The following is a 19,871-nucleotide window of genomic DNA, read 5'->3' on the forward strand; positions in this document are numbered from 1 at the left end:
TTGTACTATATTTTCCTCCCTAATTTCCCTAGCACAAACTTGCAGTACATTATTGAATAAGAGCTGCTAAGAGGGGGCATCCTTATCTTGTTCCTTTCCTTACGGGGGAAGCTTTCAGTCTTTCTCCACTAAGTGCATGGTAACTGTGTGTTCTGTGGATTTTGTCTTTTTACATATCCCTTGTCAGGTTAAGCAAGTGTCTTTCTAGTCCTTTAAGAGTTTTATCATGTTGGATTTTACTAGTTTTTTTTCTTCGAGTCTTGAGATATGTAGTTTTGTTTTTTTATTCTACTAACGTGGTATATTACATTGATTTTTTTTTAACGATGTTAACTAAAGCTTGAGTCCCTGGGATAAACCTTTTGGTTATGGTGTATAACCCTTTTTTATACAATGTTGGATTCTGTTTCCTGGAATTTTTGTGCCTATATTCATCAGGTCTGCAGATACTGATCTGTAGTTTTCTTTTTTTAAAAATATTACTGATATTTTTATTACAATAAAATGCATGATATAAAATTTACCATTTTAACCACTTTCAGATGCATAATTTAGTAGTGTTAAGTACATTTACAATGTTGTTTAGCTATCACCACTAACCATTTACTGAGCTTGCCTTATCTCAAACAGAAACTCTGTTAAAGAACTCCCGTTTCCTCTCCCTCCCCACCCCCAGGAACGTAAACTATTCTGTTTTCTGTCTCTATGAATCTGTGTATCTGGAGACCTCATGTAAGTGGACTCATGCAGTGTTTGTCCTTTAGTTTCTGGCTTCTTTCACTTACAGTGTTCTCAGAGTTCATGTAGCACATACCAGAATTTTATTCCTTTAGAAAGCTGAATATTTCATTGTATGTATATGCCACATTTTCTTTATTATTTATCCATTGATGGACACTGTAGTTTTCTTTGCTTGTGATAACTTCATCTCATTTTGTGTCTCAGGATGTGTTAAAACCCTCTTAAGTCTATGAGGACATTGTATTGGCCTCACTGAATGAGATAGAAAGTGGACCCTCTTATTTTCTGAAGATCTTGTGAATGACTGGTATTCTTAAATGTTTGAAAGAATTCATTGGTGAGGTCTGGGTCTTTGTGGAAATTTTCAATTACAATTCATGTCTCATTATAAGTCCTTCTTGAATCAGTTTGGAAAGTTCTTTCTAAGAATTTTCCCATTTAATTTAAATTTTCTGATATGTTGGCATATAGTTCATAGTATGCCTGTATAATTCTTTTATTTCTGTAAGTTCAGTAGTGATACCCTTTTCATAATTGATATGAATAGTTTGAGTCTTCTTTTTTCTTAGTATAGCTGAAGTTTTGTCAGTTCTGTTGATCTTTTAAAGAACCAGTGTTTGGGTTTGTTGATTCTATTTTAAAAATTCTTTATTTCATTTTTGTCCACTCTTGTCTTTATTCTTTCTTTCCTTCTGTTTTCTCTGGGTTTAGTTTATTAGAAAGCTAGTTTCTTAAGGTAGAAGGCAAAGTTACTTGAGATCTTTTAAATAAAGCCATTTGTAATTATTTTCCTCATTTCTCTAGCTGTTTCACATAAATTTTGGTATGTTGTATTTCCATTTATATTCATCTCAAAGAATTTTTAAATCTCCCTTGTGATGTCTCCTCTGTACCAGTGGTTTTTCAGGAGGATATAATTTAATTTCCACATATTTGAATTTCTCAAGTTTTCTATTGTTGATTTCTAATATAATACCATTGTGGTCAGAGAACATACTTGGTATGATTTCAAACCTTTCAAATTTAAATTTATTAAGGATTGTTTTATTGCTTAATATAAGATCTATCCTGGAAAATACGGCATATGTACTTAAGAAGAATGTGTATTCTGTTCTTGTTATATACAGTGTTCTATTAGATATGGTGCTTCATAATGTTATCAAAGTCTTCTATTTTCTTCACAATCTTCTGACTTGTTTTTGTATCCATTATTGAAGGAGAGTATTGAGGTCTCCAACTCATGTTGTTGAGTTGTTAATTCTTAGTTCTGTCACGTTTTGCTTTTTGTATTGGGTGCTCTGTTATTAGATGCCTATCTGTTTGTAATTGTAGCCTTCCTGATGGATTGACCCTCATATTACAAAATGTCTTTGTAGTAATAACTTTTGTTTTAAATCTATTTTGCTGATATTACTATAGCCATTCCAACTGTCTTTTGGTTACTACTTAGGAAGTGTATCTTTTTCTTTTTCTTTTCCTTTTCCTTTCATCCTATTTGGTCTTTGAATCTGAAGTATGAATCCTGGAGACAGCATACAGTTAAATCATATTTTCTCCCCATTCTTCCAGTCTCTGCCTTTTGATTGCAGTATTTATGTTTAATCCACTTACATTTAATGTAATGACTAATGACTAATAAGATGGAATTTACATATCCATTTTGCTATTTTGTCTTGTGTCCTATTTCTTATGTAATTGCTGCTTTGTTTTGTGTTTAATAGGTATTTTCTAGTGTACCATTTAAATCGCATTTCATTTATTTGTGTTTTTTAGTTATTAATACTTGCCCCGCAGATTAAAATTACCATCTTAATTATTGACAGTCTAGTTCAGATTAAAACTACCTTAATTTCAATAGTATACAAAACTTTTATACAGTGAATGAAATTTACTGATTATTTCTTCTGATAGCTCATGTCTGTGTTGAGCACCTATAGTGAGTTAATGTCAGTTTTTGCACTTTTTAACTCAAGAACTTCTAAACATTTTCTATCTTTACAGTTTCCCTTTATTCATGTTCTGTGTTTAGTGAGACATAATTTTCTTATTTTCCTTCAATTCTTTAGAGAGAGTTTCCTTAATGTTTTGAACGTATTTACAAAGTGTGTGTCTACTAAGTTCAGAATCTAGGCTTTTTAGGAGACATTTTCTCTTGGATGCTATTTTTGCCCCTGTATGTAGTATACTTCCCTGATTCTCTACATGTCTCATGATTTTTTGTTGTTATTCAAAACTGTACAGTTAAATAATATAATTTTCTTGTTTTGTTGCTGGGCTTTTGTTCTATTCCTTGCTGTTATTTCTCTATTTAGTGACTTTCCTGGACTAGTTCTGTAGATTCTGTATTCCTTCCAGTGTATGGCCACTAAATTCTCTGGTAGTGTTTGTTTTTTAAGTTCTTGCTTTCACTTTTATTTTAAAGCTGGCTTCATAGGGGTCACACTGTGTCACTGATTGGTTAGAAAATTTTCTTAGATCCCCTTAGATCAAAGGGAACTATGTGAGAAGGCATGCCTTCAAATACCTTGCCACTTACAGACAGCCTTTGCTTTTGCTTCCTGTTGTTCAGGGCTTCAAGCCACTAGTGTGTGAATATAAACTTCTCTTTTCCTAGGTCTTTCCTGGGGCAGCTTTTAAACCCCAGGAATATGTCAGAGCTTTTTGAAGTTCCTTATGGCATCTAGTTTTCCATGATTTCCTTTTACATTCCTGTAAGGTTCTTGTTTGCCCAAGCCATATTGCTACCCAATTGATAGCACTGTAGGAACAGGGTTTTAACTCATGAGCTGAGCTCTGAGTTAAAATCAAATATCCACAACACCTTGGGAATATAGGGTGTTTCCAGGGAACTGCTTTTCATACAAAATATTGATTTTGCTCTGGGGATGATGCTTTTCATGTAACTCTAAAAGAGGTCTGCTCTCTCTTTTGGTTACCAGGCTGCCAACTTTTTACAGCTGTGGTGCCATTAAGCTGGGGAGGGATGGGGAATTGAAGCTAAACTAGTACAGACTCCACTGTCTTACTGATATTCAGCAGTTTCTCTTAGACAATTTTCAATTTGTTCCGTGGCTTTGGTTAATTTTCATAGTTTTGAAATGGTTGGTTTTAGTTGTTTTTCTAGTATTTTTATTGTTTTTTTGTGGGACAGTGAGTTCATGAAGGTCCTTGTCCTGCCATTCCGGAAGTCTGTGTCTTGTAGAATTCTGTGCAGGTTAAATAATAATGCAAAGCAGAGACAAACAAAAAAGGAGCCTCTTACAGAGAAATGTTACCCTTTTCTTTCCAGCTTTGTCTTTTTCATCATCTCTGCAGCCCCCAAGCCCAAGGGGCTTTCTCTTTGTGATGGTTTAGTGTAGTGAGAAGAGTCTTGGCTTTGGCATTTGGGAACACCTAGATTCAATTGCTAACTCTGCAACAATAAGCAAGATTTTTACTTTTCTTGAGCCTAAGTTTCCTTATATATATTGGTGGTGATGGCACACACCTTCATAAAATTGCAAAGAAGATTAAGTGAGAAAACATTTAACAAGCTTCTAACAAACCTGCACATACAAGGTACACAATAAATTATTAATATACTATTTATTATTTTCTCTTGTTTATTTCATAGTTTATCCATTTGTTCTTTTGCTGACCTAGTTTAATGAATCCTGGTATAAAAATACTAATTAATGGTCTTAGGAAAGTAAGGTACAGAAGAAAGATAATGAGAAGAGGACTGTGTCTTCCCTTTGCTATATGGTCTTAAGTCACTTTGAACCTTAGTTTGCTCACTTTTTAAATCAGAGTAATGCTGTGTGCCTCTGATACATCAGGGCCTTGCCCTGAGAATGACATAGGTTCATGTACGCAGTGCCTTCTGTATAGGATGTGTGCTATGCATGGGGTACAAATACACAGCGGTCTTTAGTTTGTGAAGATGACTACCTGGTTCTTGGGTTTGAATCATGGGATTAACTTTATTTTTTTCCTCCTCAGAAAACAAAACCAAAAAATGTAAAATAAGCTGCTTTTTGTGGCACCATTTTTTCCCATCCCTTGAGTTAAATGTTTTGCCGTATCTATCCATTACGCATTTATTGTTCATAAAGTTTGGATTTAATATTTTTATTCATTTTGTGATCTAGGCTAAACTAAAAGAAAAGGCCATTTATGAACGCTGTGGCAGTAGAAATATGTATGTGAACTTGGCAATAAATACTCTTAGGAAACTGACAGATCAAGGTAATTTATTTTCAATTAACCGAGAAGGTAAAAATTTGTAATTAACACCTGACACAGAATGTGTTTTCTTCATTAGCAGGTTCATTTTTAGATACTTGATGAAATGTATTTTTAAAATACTCTTTTGAGTAGAATGTGAAGGTGTCATTTTTGGTTGAAAATAAAAAATTAGACTTGAAACTAGACATAAATACAACCTCACTGAGAGAGGTTATCACTGAGATATTTACATTTGGTTTCTGGTTTAAAGGTAAATCCATGTGGAATGGTATTTCTCAATCTTTTTTTTTTTCATTGTTGTTCCCCTAAGAAATCTTTCTAGACTTTTTAGAAAAATTTTTTCTCTCTCTCCAATGCAGTAAAATTAAGTACTGAGGGATAATATTTGGTCAAGTCAGGTTAAGATTTATAGCTTTTTACCATTGTAATATCTACGATTTTTTTCATTCCTCAAGAGCCAGTTTTGCTCCCTTGGGGGCAGTACCAACCCCATCAAGACTACATGACAGGAACCAAATAATACAGAAAAAATGTTAAAAATTAAACAGTCAGACAACTGTCTTCCAAATCTCTTATACAGACCCTTCTATATACGACTACAGAGATGTATATAATTTTAATACAGTCATTTTATATAGTTTGTCTTTTTTCACTGAAAAGGTATCTGAAGTCTTTAGTCAGTTAATCTAGAATCTATGTTAACCTCTAGATGTGTATTAATACTAATGACTATGTGACATTCTATTGAATGAAACCTATACTATTGACATTTGATCATATGAAATGTATAATATAGATGAACCAAATGCATTTGAGTGTTAATATTGCTTACATTTTTTTCTGCCGTAAAGTCTGTGATAAATGTGTGAACTCTAACATTTCCTCATAGCATAAATTCACAGAGTAGCTAGAAAGAGTTGCATGATTAAAATTGATAAGTATTGCTAACTGCCTCCAGAACGGGTTTGTCCATTTATATTACCCACCGATAAGGTAGGAATCTATGTGTTTTTCTTCATACCTCGCTAAACTTTATCAGTATCCTCTTTCAGAATGTGAAGGTGTAGACCAAAAATGAAGTTCTTGTAGTCGTTTAAAAAATTCTTATAACCTTGAAGACCTTTTCTTTTTTCTTTTTCTCTTTTTAAATTCCCTGTTTGCATCCTCCTTTTCATCTGGGACAACCTTTTGCAAATCCTCCTAACGTGCTGCAAATATTTTCCTCAATTTGCCACATGTGCTTCAACCTTATTTATGAAGTTTTTTTATAATATAGAAGTTATTTTCAAAGTGTAATCAATCTCTTTCTCAATTCTGGGCTTTGTGTCATGTTTAGAAAGGCTATTCCAGTCTCAAGAATATAAATACTGTTCATCTGACTTCTTTATGGCATTTTTATGTACAGCACTTTAAGTAGACCTAAATACATGTATTAAAATACACAAGATCTCTTGGGTTAGTATTTTTATGGTATTCTAACTTTCCCTTTCTTTTCATGTTAATAGAACACATAGAAATAGAACATGGGGGTCTGAGTATATATTTTAAATATTCCCAATGAAAATATAAGCGGTTTGCAAACTGTTAGAGTTGTAGTAAATTATGATGTAAAACTCATTGACTCAAATTTAGACGTACTCTAGCCCATATGCAAAATATATTCATTTGGCAAATATGAAGTCTTTACCTTTTTAGTAAAATAAATTTAACTTTTTTTCCCAACTTGAAATGGGTTATGAAGATGTTTGGTTTCACATGCTGGGTGCTTCTTTTAAGGTAGAAATAATTATTTTACTATGCTATAGGCCTTGTTTATGTTCTGTATTTTTTGATAAAGCAGACAATAATTTGTTCTCAGAAAAATTCTTGTGTGTTTTAGATGTGTCTGGAAACAGTGACAACAATAAAATAACTGGATTGAAAAAGAATGAAAAGAAAAATGGTAAGCTTACTGTAATAATAGGCCCTTCTAATTGCTACCTTAAAGTGAAAATAAGTTTAGTATAATGCAATTATTTAAAGGATTATGTTTATGAAGGATCAACTGCATACAACACATATTTGATGAACTTTTTAAAAATTAGTATAAAAAAATGAAAAATGGGCTTATTTCAGGAATATTTGAATTGAATTCTCAGCTTTTTTTGTTTTTTTGGACAGTTAACATACATCAAGTTAAGGAGAGTCATATTTTTCAAACTTTACATGCATGGAATATACTGGGAATCTTGTCAAAATGCAGGTTCTGATTCAGTAGGCCTGGGAACAGCCTCAAAGTCTGAACTTATAACAAGCTCTCAGGAGCAAGAAGGTAGAGAAAGGGAGTTATTTGAATTTTGTTGTTTTTTGAATGAGGTGAGATGGTAGTGCTTGTTCTCCCAGAAAGCTTTATGCGTAAGAATCAAAACAAAGTAGGATCATTTAGAATCTCCTAATATTTTTCAGGCAGAGGAGCTTTTCCTTTACAGAAGGGTTTGCCAAAGAGCATCTCGCAAATTCTGATAGAGTTTTTAATAATGAGAGACATTTTCTTACGAATCCATTAGAGTGAGGAGATCTGGCCTGGGCTTGATGTCCAAAAGAGGTCCTTGAACTTGAGCTATTTTGCCCTTGTGAGGGTCTCACGTTTCCCATTGTTCCCTGTTTGTAAGCTTCTATACTCTTCTTATCTGACTATATTAGGAATCAGTAAGTGTGATTTGAAACCAGGAGGCCTGGGCTTATGTATCAGCTGTGCTCTGGAACCATGGCCATGTGTCCTCACTTTCACTCATCTGTAAAAATGACACCAGGACATTTGCTTTTCTGGGTTTATGTAAAGTTTAAATCAAAATCCTCAGAACAGCTTTTTATTTTATTTTATTTATTTTATTTTATTTATTTTATTTTATTTTATTTTATTTTATTTTATTTTATTTTATTTTATTTATTTTATTTTATTTTATATTTTATTTTATTTTATTTTATTTATTTTTATTAAGGTATGATTGATATACACTCTTATAAAGGTTTCACATGAAAAAACAATGTGGTTACAACATTTACCCATATTGTCAAGTTCCCACCCATGACCCAGTGCAGTCACTGTCCATCCGTGTAGTAAGATGCCACAGATCCACTATGTCCTTTCTCTGTGCTACACTGTTCTCCCAGTGATCCCCCACACCGTGTGTACTAAACATAATACCCCTCAATCCCCTTTCCCCTTCCTCCCTACCCGCCCTCCCACACCCCTTTGGTAACCACTAGTTCATTCTTGGAGTCTCTGAGTCTGCTGCTGTTTTGTACCTTCAGTTTTTGCTTTGTTCTTATACTTCACATATGAGTGAAATCATTTGGTACTTGTCTTTCTCCGTCTGGCTTATTTCACTGAGCATAATGTCCTCCAGCTCCATCCATGTTGTTACAAATGGTAGGATTTGTTTCTTTCTCATGGCCAAATAGTATTCCATTGTGTGTATGTACCACCTCTTCTTTATCCATTCATCTACTGATGGACACTTAGGTTGCTTCCATATCTTGACTATTGTAAAAAGTGCTGTGATAAACATAGGGGTGCATATGTCTTTTTGAATATGAGAAGTTGTATTCTTTGGGTGAATTCCAAGCAGTGGTATTCCTAGGTCAAATGGTATTTCTATTTTTAGTTTTTTGAGGAACCTCCATATTGCTTTCCGCAATGGTTGAACTAGCTTACATTCCCACCAGCAGTGTAGGAGGGTTCTCCTTTCTCCAAATCCTTGCCAGCATTTGTTGTTCTTAGTCTTTTCGATGCTGGCCATCCTTACTGGTGTTAGGTGATATCTCATTGTGGTTTAATTTGCATTTCCCTAATGATTAGTGATGTGGAGCATCTTTTCATGTGTCTGTTAGCCATCTGAATTTCTTCTTTGGAGAACTGTCTCTTCATATCCTCTGCCCATTTGTTGATTGGGTTATTTGCTTTTTGGGTATTGAGGCGTGTGAATTCTTTATGTATTTGGGACGTTAACCCCTTTTCAGTTATGTCATTTAAAAATATATTCTCCCATACTGTAGGATGCCTTTTTGTTCTGTTGATGCTGTCCTTTGCCATACAGAAACTTTTTAGTTTGATGTAGTCTCATGTATTCATTTTTACTTTTGTTTCCCTTCCTCAAAGAGATGCATTCAGGAAGAAGTTGCTCATGCTTATATCCAGGAGATATTTGCCTATGTTGTCTTCTAAGAGTTTTGTGGTTTCATGACTTATATTCAAGTCTTTAATCCATTTCAAGTTTACTTTTGTGTGTGAGGTTAAACAATAATCCAGTTTCATTCTCTTGCATGTAGCTGTCCAGTTTTGCCAACACCAGCTAAGAGGCGGTCATTTCCCCATTGTAGGTCCATGGCTCCTTTATCATATATTAATTGGTCATATATGTGTGGGTTTACATCTGGGCTCTCCATTCTAATCCATTGATCTATGGGTCTGTTCTTGTGCCAGTACCACATTGTCTTGATTACTGTGGCTTTGTAGTAGAGCTTGAAGTTGGGGAGCATAATGCCCCCAGCTTTATTCTTCCTTCTCAGGATTGCTTTGGCTATTTGAGGTCTTTTGTGGTTCCATATGAATTTTAGAATGATTTGCTCTAGTTCATTGAAGAATTCTGTTGGTGTTTTGATAGGAATTGCATAGAATCTATAGATTGCTTTAGGCAGGATGGCCATTTTGACAATTCTTCCTATCCATGAGCATGGGATGAGTTTCCATTTATTGGTATCTTCTTTAATTTCTCTTAAGAGTATCTTGTAGTTTTCAGGGTATAGGTCTTTCACTTCCTTGGTTAGGTTTATTCCTAGGTATTTTATTCTTTTTGATGCAACTGTGAATGGAATTGTTTTCCTGATTTCTCTTTTTGCTAGTTCATTGTTAGTGTATAGAAATGCCACAGATTTCTGTGTATTAATTTTGTATCCTGAAACTTTGCTCAATCCAGATATTAGATCTAGTAGTTTTGGAGTGGATTCTTTAGGGCTTTTTATGTACAATATCATGTCATCTGCAAACAGGACAGTTTGACTCTTCCTTAAAATGCCTTTTATTTCTTTGTGTTGTCTGATCGCCATGGCTAGAACCTCCAGTACTATGTTGAATAGAAGTGGGGAAAGTGGGCATCCTTGTCTTGTTCCCAATCCTAAAGAAAAAACTTTCAGCTTCTCCCTGTTAAGTATTATGTTCACTGTGGTTTTGTCATATATGGCCTTTATTATGTTGAGGTACTTGCCCTCTATACCCATTTTGTTGAGAGTTTTTATCATGAATGGATGTTGAATTTTGTCAAATGCTTTTTCAGCATGTATGGAGATAATCATGTAGTTTTTATCCTTTTTGTTGATATGATGTATGATATTGATGGATATTTGAATGTTGTACCATCCTTGCATCCCTGGAATAAATCCTATTTGATCATGATAGATGATCTTTTTGATGTATTTTTGAATTCGGTTTGCTAATATTTTGTTAAGTGTTTTTGCATCTATGGTCATCAGGGATATTGGTCTGTAATTTTCTTTTTTTGTCATGTCTTTGCCTGGTTATGGTATTAGAGTGATGCTGGCCTCATAGAATGAGTTTGGAAGTATTCCCTCTTCTATTACTCTGTGGAAAACTTTAAGGAGGATGGGTATTGGGTCTTCACTAAATGTTTGATAAAATTCAGCAGTGAAGCCATCTGGTCTGGGATTTTGCTCTTGGGTCATTTTTTAATTACCAGTTCAATTTCGTTACTGGTAATTGGTCTGTTCAGATTTTCTGTTTCTTCCTTGGTCATCCTTGGAAGGTTGATTTTTCTAGAAAGTTGTCCATTTATTCTAGGTTATCCAGTTTGTTAGCATATAATTTTTCATAACATTTTCCAATAATTCTTTGTATTTCTGTGGTATCCATAGTAATTTTTCTTTCTCATTTCAGATTCTGTTTATGTGTGTAGACTCTCTTTTTTTCTTGATAACTCTGGCTAGGAGTTTATCTGTTTTGTTTATTTTCTCAAAGAACCAGCTCTTGCTTTCATTGATTCTTTCTATTGTTTTATTCTTCTCAATTTTATTTATTTCTGCTCTAATCTTTATTATATCCCTTCTTCTACTGACTTTGGGCCTCATTTGTTCTTCTTTTTCTAGTTTCATTAATTGTGAATTTAGACTGCTTATGGGGTTGTTCTTCTTTCCTGAGATAGGCCTGTATTGCAATATACTTTCCTCTTAGCCTGGCCTTGGATGCGCCCCACAGATTTTGCAGTGTTGAATTATTGTTGTCATTTGTCTCCATATATTTCTTGATCTCTGTTTTTATTTGGTCATTGATCCATTGGTTATTTAGGAGCATGTTGTGAAGCTTCCATGTGTTTGTGGGATTTTTCATTTTCTTTGCGTAATTTATTTCTAGTTTCATACCTTTGTGGTCTGAGAAACTGTTTGGTACAATTTCAGTATTTTTGAGTTTACTGAGGCTCTTTTTGTGGCCTACTATATGATCTATTCTTGAAAATGTTCCATGTGCGCTTGAGAAGAATGTGTATTCTGCTGCATTTGAGTGTAGAGTTCTGTAGATGTCTGTTTGGTCCATCTCTTCTAATGTGTTGTTCAGTGCCTCTGTGTCCTTATTTTCTGTCTGGTTGATCTGTCCTTCAGAGTGGAGTGTTGAAGTCTCCTAGAATGAATGCATTGCATTCTATTTCCTCTTTTAATTCAGTTAGTATTTATTCTACATATGTAGGTGCTCCTGTGTTGGGAGCATAGATATTTATAATGGTTATATCTTCTTGTTGGATTGACCCCTTTATCATTATGTAATGTCCTTCTTTGTCTCTTGTGACTTTTTTTGTTTTGAAGTCTATTTTGTCTGATACAAGTACTGCAACTCTTGCTTTTTTCTGTTAGTTGCATGAAATATCTTTTACCATCCCTTCACTTTTAGTCTGCGTATGTCTTTGGGTTTAAAGTGAGTCTCTTGTAGGCAGCATATAGAGGGGTCTTGTTTTTTTATCCATTCAGACATAGAGTCTTTTGATTGGTGCATTCAGTCCATTTACATTTAAGGTGATTATCGATAGGTATGTACTTATTGCCATTGCAGACTTTAGATTTGTGTTTACCAAAGGTTCAAGGTTAACTTCCTTACTATCTAAGAGTTTAACTTAACTCACTTAATATGCTATTACAAACACAATCTAAGGGTTCTTTTCTTTTTCTCCTCCTTTTCCTTCCCCCTGCATTCTTTATATATTAAGTATCATATCGTGTACTCTTTGTCTATCCCTTGATTGACTTTGGCGATAGTTAATTTAATTTTGCATTTGCTTAGTAATTAGCTGTTCTACTTTCTTTACTGTGGTTTTATTTCCTCTGGTGACAGCTATTAAAACTTAGGAACACTTCCATCTATAGCAGTCCTTCTAAAATAGACTGTAGAGATGGTTTGTGGGAGGTAAATTCTCTCAGCTTTTGCTTATCTGGAAATTGTTTAATCCCTCCTTCAAATTTAAATGATAATATTGCCGGATAAAGTAATCTACGTTCCAGGCCCTTCTGCTTCATTGCATTAAATACATCATGCCACTCCCTTCTGGCCTGTAAGGTTTCTGCTGAGAAGTCTGATGTTAGCCTGAAGGGCTTTCCTTTGTATGTGATCTTATTTCTATCTCTGGCTGCTTTTAACAGTCTGTACTTATCTTTGATCTTTGCCATTTTAATTACTATATGTCTTGGTGTTGTCTTCCTTGGGTCCCTTGTGTTGGGAGATCTGTGGATTTCCATGGCCTGAGAGACTATCTCCTTCCCCAGATTGGGGAAGTTTTCAGCAATTACCTCCTCAAAGACATTTCCTATCCCTTTCTCTCTCTCTTCTTCTTCTGGTATCCCTATAATGTGAATATAGTTCCTTTTGGATTGGTCACATAGTTCTCTCAATATTCTTTCATTCTTAGTGATTCTTTTTTCTCTCTGTGCCTCAGCTTCTTTGTATTGCTTTTCTCTGGTTTCTATTTCATTTATTGTCTCCACCATATCCAATATGCTTTTAATACCCTCCAATGTGCTCTTCAGCAATTGGATCTCTGACCGGAATTCATTCCTGAGTTCTTGAATATCTTTCTGTACCTCCATTAGCATGTTAATGATTTTTATTTTGAACTCCCTCTCAAGAAGAGCCATGAGGTCCATGTCATCTTTCTCAGGGGTTATATTAATTTTACTCTGTACCAGGTTCCTTTGGCGTTTCATGTTTGTGTATGGCACCCTCTAGTGTCCAGAAGCTCTATTCTGAAGCTGCCTTGCCCCTGAAGCAATGTCAGGGGTTGCAGGGGAGTGGGATTGGTGCCTGGGGGAGGAAAGAACTGTTTCCTGCTTCCCGGCTGCTATGTCCGTCTCCACTGCCTGAACCAGTGAGCTGAGCACACAGGTATAAGCTTTTGTCCCAGAGCAGCCGGATATGGATCCCTGCTTTCCACAAGTGACTGGAATCTCAGTCTCTCCAGGAATTCTGCCTGTCTTAGCTTTCCAACCCCATAATCACAAGAGTACCATGCAAGCACCATGAAAGGTAGGTTTGTGCTCCCAAAGCAGATCTCCGGAGTTAGGTATTCAGCAGTCCCAGGCCTCCACTCCCTCCCCGCTCAGTTTCTCTTCCTCCCGCAGGTGAGCTGGGGTGGGGGAAGGGCTTGGGTCCCACCGGGCCACAGCTTTGGTATGTTACCCTATTCCATGAGGTCTGCTCTTTTCTCCAGGTGTATGCAGTCTGGTGCAGTCCTCTTTCCTGTTGCTCTCTCAGGATTAGTTGTATTAATTGTATTTTCATCTTATATGCGGTTTTAGGAGTGAAGCCTCTGTCTCACCTCTCATGCCACCATCTTTAATCTGGTGTCTGGTCGACCTCTCAGAACAGCTTTTGGCATGCTTCATAAGCACTGGCTATTACTGACATGATTCTTACTCTACTTCTCTCATCCAAAGCATAGATGTCAGATGGTGCAGGAACAGCATTAATTTTTTTGTTGTTGATGGATATGAAGACTTGGATTCTTTTAGGCCACTCCCTTACTTAATGGTAATCAGAATTCTAGCATTTCATATCTCAGTTAGTTGACTCTAACCTTACCATTACTAAAAGACTTGAAAATGCTACTTGACTTTCATTAAACAGCTTTTCTTTTTCTCTTAGTACTCACAGGAATTGTTCTCTACAGACATCTTAAACGTTATCTTCTAACTGAAGAACAGTTACAAGAAAATAACTATCCTCAACCCAACCCTGACAAACCTGGAAGTATTCTTTTAAGGCTGGGCAGGACAAAAATTCTCACAAGTGATGGTAAGGATACGGACTGGGAATTATCCTTTATATGTGCTAAGATTGGAACCCTGCAATGGTTCTCTTTTCCTGTCATTTCATTTCTACTATCTAAGTGCTTTTAGTTATGTGATCTGTTTCATTAAATAATCTTAGCAACCATTTCAGATATTGCCTCCATTTACACAAAGAAGGAAGCTGGGGCTCGGAGAGTTCAAATAACTTGTCAGAGGTCACACTGAATACAGGTGGGAGCGCCAGGCTTTGAACCCCAGGAGTCTGAGTCTGGAGCCCTTCCTGTTAACCACTGGTCACATGTGTATCCAATGCCATGTTTTGAATGCTTCATAAAGAGTTCTTGTAAGATTTATAATTAGTCTTATTATTAAGTGTTTCTCCAAATACTGGGCATAGTTACTGTCCATCTTCAACCCCATCAAAAAAAAAAAAAAAAGAGAGAGCGAGAAATAGAATGTTTAATTTCACAACTGTCAAATCATAGATCCATGGGAGTTTGAAGTGCACTTACAGTAACATTTTCCATTGGCTAGAAAATATTTATCTTCATCTTCTGCATTTCCAGAACTGCTCTCAGGGTTATCTTAACCATTTGCTTCACTTCTTTTTTTTAACCCTGTCTGTGAGGTAGGACACTTAGCAGCTACGAACCTGTTCTGATGGAGAAAGGCCAATCCAGGTTTGGGTGCTGGATAAGTCATTTAACCTTTTCCAGCCTCGTCTTTCCATTCTGAATAATGGGGTAAAGGTCCACCCCATCAGGTTGCTGTGAGAATGAGTTAAAATGATGCCTATATAATGCTTGGCACAGTGCCTGCCTCCTAATCTCATCTTAGACACTCAAACCAGAGCTGCTATTCTCATCCTCAGAACCAGTTTGAGGGTTATTAATAAAAAATAAGTACTCATAAATAGGTCTAGTGAAAAGTCCAGATATACTCTCAGTGGTTTAATAAACATAGAGATCATTATGTATCTAAAAGGAATAATAAGGAAGACATGGGTCTTATCTCAGGAGCATCTATGTTCTAGAGTACCTGACTCATAAAGTTGGCCACAGTCAAACTGTGGTGCCAAAAACGATTATCAGGCATCGCACTGACTCTGGAGGGAGGCAGGGGGATGCCAGTGAAGAGTGGCAGCCCTGGTGTTATAAACAGGTCTCCGGCAAATATTCCTTTGAGTAATTCTGTTATTTTCCAGATACTTTGTGATTACACAGGGTCTCTGTTCACTAAATGATCAAGAATGTGAAGGCAGGTCCCTGCATTCACGTCCATATTTCTTTTCTCCTCCATCTATTTATGAATAATTCTACTTGATTTCCTATTTTAGCTTCTAAGAAGATATGTTGTCGATGTGGGGAAATATATGGTGTGACTCCTACAGGCAAATACAGTAGGGTACAAGAATGTAACTACCACTCTGGACCAGTGTTGTGTCTTAAAGGCAAGTATTTGGTAGTTCATTTGTTTGACAAGTTGTTCAGAGAAAAGTGGAATAAAGTATTCAGCTCAATATATATTTGTTAAGTACAGTGTAGTAAAGAGAAACTGTATTGACTCTGAAGTTTCATTTGCAGACACCTCCTCTGACCACCACATCCTAGCCTTGCAGCTCCCTGGCTCACGGACTCTCAGCCTAGGAGAGTTCTGCCTTTCTGAGCTGGTGTAGCTGTCAGCCAGCTACCTCCTCACTTCACCAGCTTTCACATGACAGTGTTGTAATCGTTCCTCTGTTGTAGCTTCAACTCCTTGCCCCCTCCCTGCACTGAGTGAAGGGGAACCCTTAATTCCAGCCTGTCCCCACAGCCCCTGACTCCTTTCCGGCACAGTCAGTGCCCCATGCTCAATGCCCTGCTGTCCAGGCAGCTGGGTTTTTTTCCCAGTCAAACCAAAAACCTCAGCACCATCATCTTTGTCTCTATCTCACACACCCTCTCATCTAAGCAGTGGGCGCATCTCATTTGTTCTGCCTCAGGTGTCCCAAACTGTCTCTTCTCTGCCTCTGCTGCCACCACCCCAGGCCAGACCACCTTCATCTCTGTCCTGAATCACATGTTATCCTCCTTCCAGTCTCATGGCTTCTGCTGTTCTTGTCTCTCTCCAACCCTGCCCCCAAAGCTATTTTTCACCCAGCAACCCCCAGAATAGTTTTATTTTACATCCCATTTCTGCTCCCATAGTTCCCCTGCTTTAGTTAAGACCCTGCCTTTACAGGCTGACCTGCCTGATCCTTGCCTCACCTCCCAGCTTCCATGCTTTCCATCATTCCCTTCAGGCTGCACCAGCCACCTTTCTGGAGCCTGCTCGCCTGCTGGTCCCTCTGCTTTCCTTCTCATCCTTTATGTCTCTGCTTAAATAGTACCTCCACAAAGCCCTTTCCCAACTGTGCCATTTAAGATGGGCCCTCCCTCTTTTATTGCAGCATGCCACCTCTTCCTTTCATAACACTTATATTTTGTAATAATCTAGTGATTTATCTGCCATCTCCAAAAGACCGTAAGCTTTCAGAGGACCCTCCATTCTTTCTCCCCGCATTGTCTTCCCACCAAGGCTTAGCATAGTATCTAACACAGAGAGGCTTTCAGTAAATATTTGGACAGATGGTTGGACAGGTGAATTATTTATGTAGATGTGGGCATGAATATGAATGATATTTAATGAATGCTATGAAGAAAATAAAACAGGGCAAAGAAAGTAGAGGAACAGTGGCTATGATTGACAGAATAAATGCATGAACAAATAATGTGGTAAAGTCAGTCAGGCAAGTCCACTTGAGTGTTTAAAGCAGAGAGCTCTTAGTTTCGAAAGTGGGAGGTTTGTGAATTCCAAAGGGAAGTGTAAAGAGGGAAGACACTGAAGACTGCGTAGCAGACAGACCAGCTGAGCTAACAGACCACACAGTGTCATGTCTGGAACAGGGATTCTGGAGCCAGCAGACCTAACATTTTGTGGCTCCCTTCTCTGAGACTTTGTGCAAGTTACTCAAGCTCTCTGAGCTTTTGTTTCCACATTCAAAGATGGAGGTTTGTATGGCAGTTCAGTGAGCTGCCACATCAAGTTCTGGCTTATAATAGATGCTCTATTAATACTGGTTCTCTGCCTCCCTTTCTCATTACAGGAGAGGGTAAGATAAAGCTGTGGGATATATAAGGTTGGTTAAGCAAGAGCCTTTAGGGCCAGCCTGAGAAAATTACATTTGATTAGCAGTATACAAGTGATATAATGAAAATGCACATTAGGAAGCTCAGTCTAGCCATATTTTATAGGAAAACTGGCATAGAAACCACTGGTAGCAGAGGGAGTGATTAGCAGTTGAAAGAATATTACCTGGGATCAGAGGGAAGAAAGCTCAGGGTGTATCAGGGTACAGGTAAGGTGGAACGTGGGAGGGGGTGAGAAAGAGAGGAGAAGGCTTGGCATTATAACTTTGGGAAACTGTGAAGTGCCTGGCTGAGAGTATGGAAGAAGAGGGCATCAGGACTCTGGAGGTCTAGCCAAGATCAGAGACCACCTCTGGGTCATGCCCTCAGTCTCCGTAACAGAGTGACGTTCCTTGGGTCAGATCAACAGCTCAGACACAGGAAGGGAAAAGGTGGTAGCTGGGAGTCACCCAGAGGGCTCCCGCAGACAGCAAAGGTCGTGGAACAGAAGATGATGCTGAAAGGATAGCTGAGGTGGGGCCAAAGCAGGACAGAGTGAGTCGAGAGTTGCTGAAGTCACCAAGGCAAATGATGGTGCAAAGCCAGGAGGGAGAAAGAAGGCATTCAGGATTTTGGCAATTGTAATTCACCTGTAAAATGCAACCCCTGCAAACTCTGCTTCCGGGAATTGACTTCTGCTGTTGATGATGTAACATTTACAAGAGTGTCTGTGGAGAGTGGTAACCTCAGATCACTTCGCAGCAGAGTCCTTAAAGGTCTCTGCGGCTAATACACATGCTCTGAGAGTTAGCCACTCAGCCCTGGGAAGCTTGCTTGTTTTGATGTTTATATTTTTGGTTGGTTTGCAGTCCCTGGTGGCTTAGAAACACGGTACAGCTGTTGCGAAGGTGTCCCTGGATCCCCCGGCTGTCAGGTCGCCAAGGTAGGGCTCGTCACTGCTGCTGGTGTCAGAACCAGGGCTCCTGCCTCCAGGGATCAATGAGCATTTGAAGGAATTAATTAGCTAATTTTCAGTTGATAAAATTTTTATGAGTTGAATTGCTCTTGTAAAAACATACAGTGATTTATCTGGTAATGTTTATTTCAGCTCCATGTTCATGACCAACAAGAAAACCTAGAGGGCTTCGTGAAGACATTTGCCAGGTTCCGACCCCACAGTGATAGTCACGGTGTATTTGCTATGAATTGTGAAATGGTATGTCAGCTTTCTATTTTACCAGATTGCAGTAATGACAACTGAATTGTTGTGGAGCATCTACATTGTAGGAAGCACTTTCCTAGGCTTTATCTCTCAGCCCCACATAACTCGGCAATATTGTTCACATATTTTTCAGATGAAGCCACTGAAGCTGAAGAGTTAGGTGACTTGGCAGAGTGCCTGCACTTAGTGATGGAGCCAATATTGGTCCATGATCCTTGTATTTATTAATTTTTCTCTATAAATAACTAGTGGTGGTTCTACTTACTGAATTGCTGATACTATGAGTGGAAAATGTTAGGAATATTACTCTTATCCTCAAGTCAGCATAGAAACTTTAATAACATTTTTTAAAACTATTAATTACAGAGACTATAAAATGTTAATAGAGATTTTTTTCCTTCATATGAGAATCAATACTAAAAAGTAGGGGAAAAAAACCCAGAACTTGGAATAACAAGCTCTGGGAAGCTTCACTACTTACCAGCTGTGACCGCTGAGATGGATGCTCTGATCTGTAAATTGTGGGGTTAATAATAACTTACAGTGACTGTGAGAATCAGATACACGGAAAGTGCTTTGTACATGTCAGACATACGTGGTCAGTCCACCTTTGACAAAACATAAGATTGAATTTTTAATCCCTGTAGTATATTTGGAAAGCAGTTTATAGAGTTAGTTTTAATTGTTATACCTGTAGAAGGGCAGTCTTTGGTTTTCAAGGTTAGGTCTTTAACTCGAAACCATGAAATCTAGCTTAGAATTCAGGTACTACCCTGTTGTCCTCTATGATGCCATGGATACATATCTATGGAGGGAATTTTCTTTTTCTCATTCAACAAGGTCTGCAACTGCATTGTACAATATGGTAGCCACTAGCTACATGTGGCTATTTAAATTTAAGTAAATTAAAATTACATGAAGTTAAAAATTCAAATATTCAGTCACACTAGCCACATTTCAAATATTCAATAGCCACACAGGTTAGTGGTTACCATATTGGATAGCAAAGAACATTTCAACATCACAGGTTTTATTGGATAGCACTGATCTCTTATGAAAATAATTGTAAAGGCTAAGCCAATAAAATTATTTAATTAGAAATATTGCTAACATTAAGGAAAACATTAAAGCTTGGAACATCTTTTATCTGACTATCACACCCACTTGACTGGCTTTTGTTAGCAAAACTGAAGGTGATTAAATTGTATATT

At 37.2% G+C, this 19,871-nt stretch overlaps 1 protein-coding gene across 1 annotated transcript in view; it reads left to right on the top strand.

The window, feature by feature from the left end:
• The window catches only part of LOC108399090 (RNA exonuclease 1 homolog), a 45,084-nt gene that overhangs the window by 14,040 nt on the left and 11,173 nt on the right, over nucleotides 1–19,871 (top strand). The window contains exons 6-11 of the mRNA XM_073219818.1: nucleotides 4,872–4,968; nucleotides 6,848–6,910; nucleotides 14,147–14,296; nucleotides 15,629–15,742; nucleotides 18,308–18,381; nucleotides 18,547–18,654. Of these exons, the coding sequence (XP_073075919.1) occupies nucleotides 4,872–4,968; nucleotides 6,848–6,910; nucleotides 14,147–14,296; nucleotides 15,629–15,742; nucleotides 18,308–18,381; nucleotides 18,547–18,654 (606 nt within the window). The remainder of the gene's footprint in view (nucleotides 1–4,871; nucleotides 4,969–6,847; nucleotides 6,911–14,146; nucleotides 14,297–15,628; nucleotides 15,743–18,307; nucleotides 18,382–18,546; nucleotides 18,655–19,871) is intronic.

Source organism: Manis javanica, chromosome 2, assembly GCF_040802235.1.
Source record: "Manis javanica isolate MJ-LG chromosome 2, MJ_LKY, whole genome shotgun sequence".
Lineage (NCBI taxonomy): Eukaryota > Metazoa > Chordata > Mammalia > Pholidota > Manidae > Manis > Manis javanica.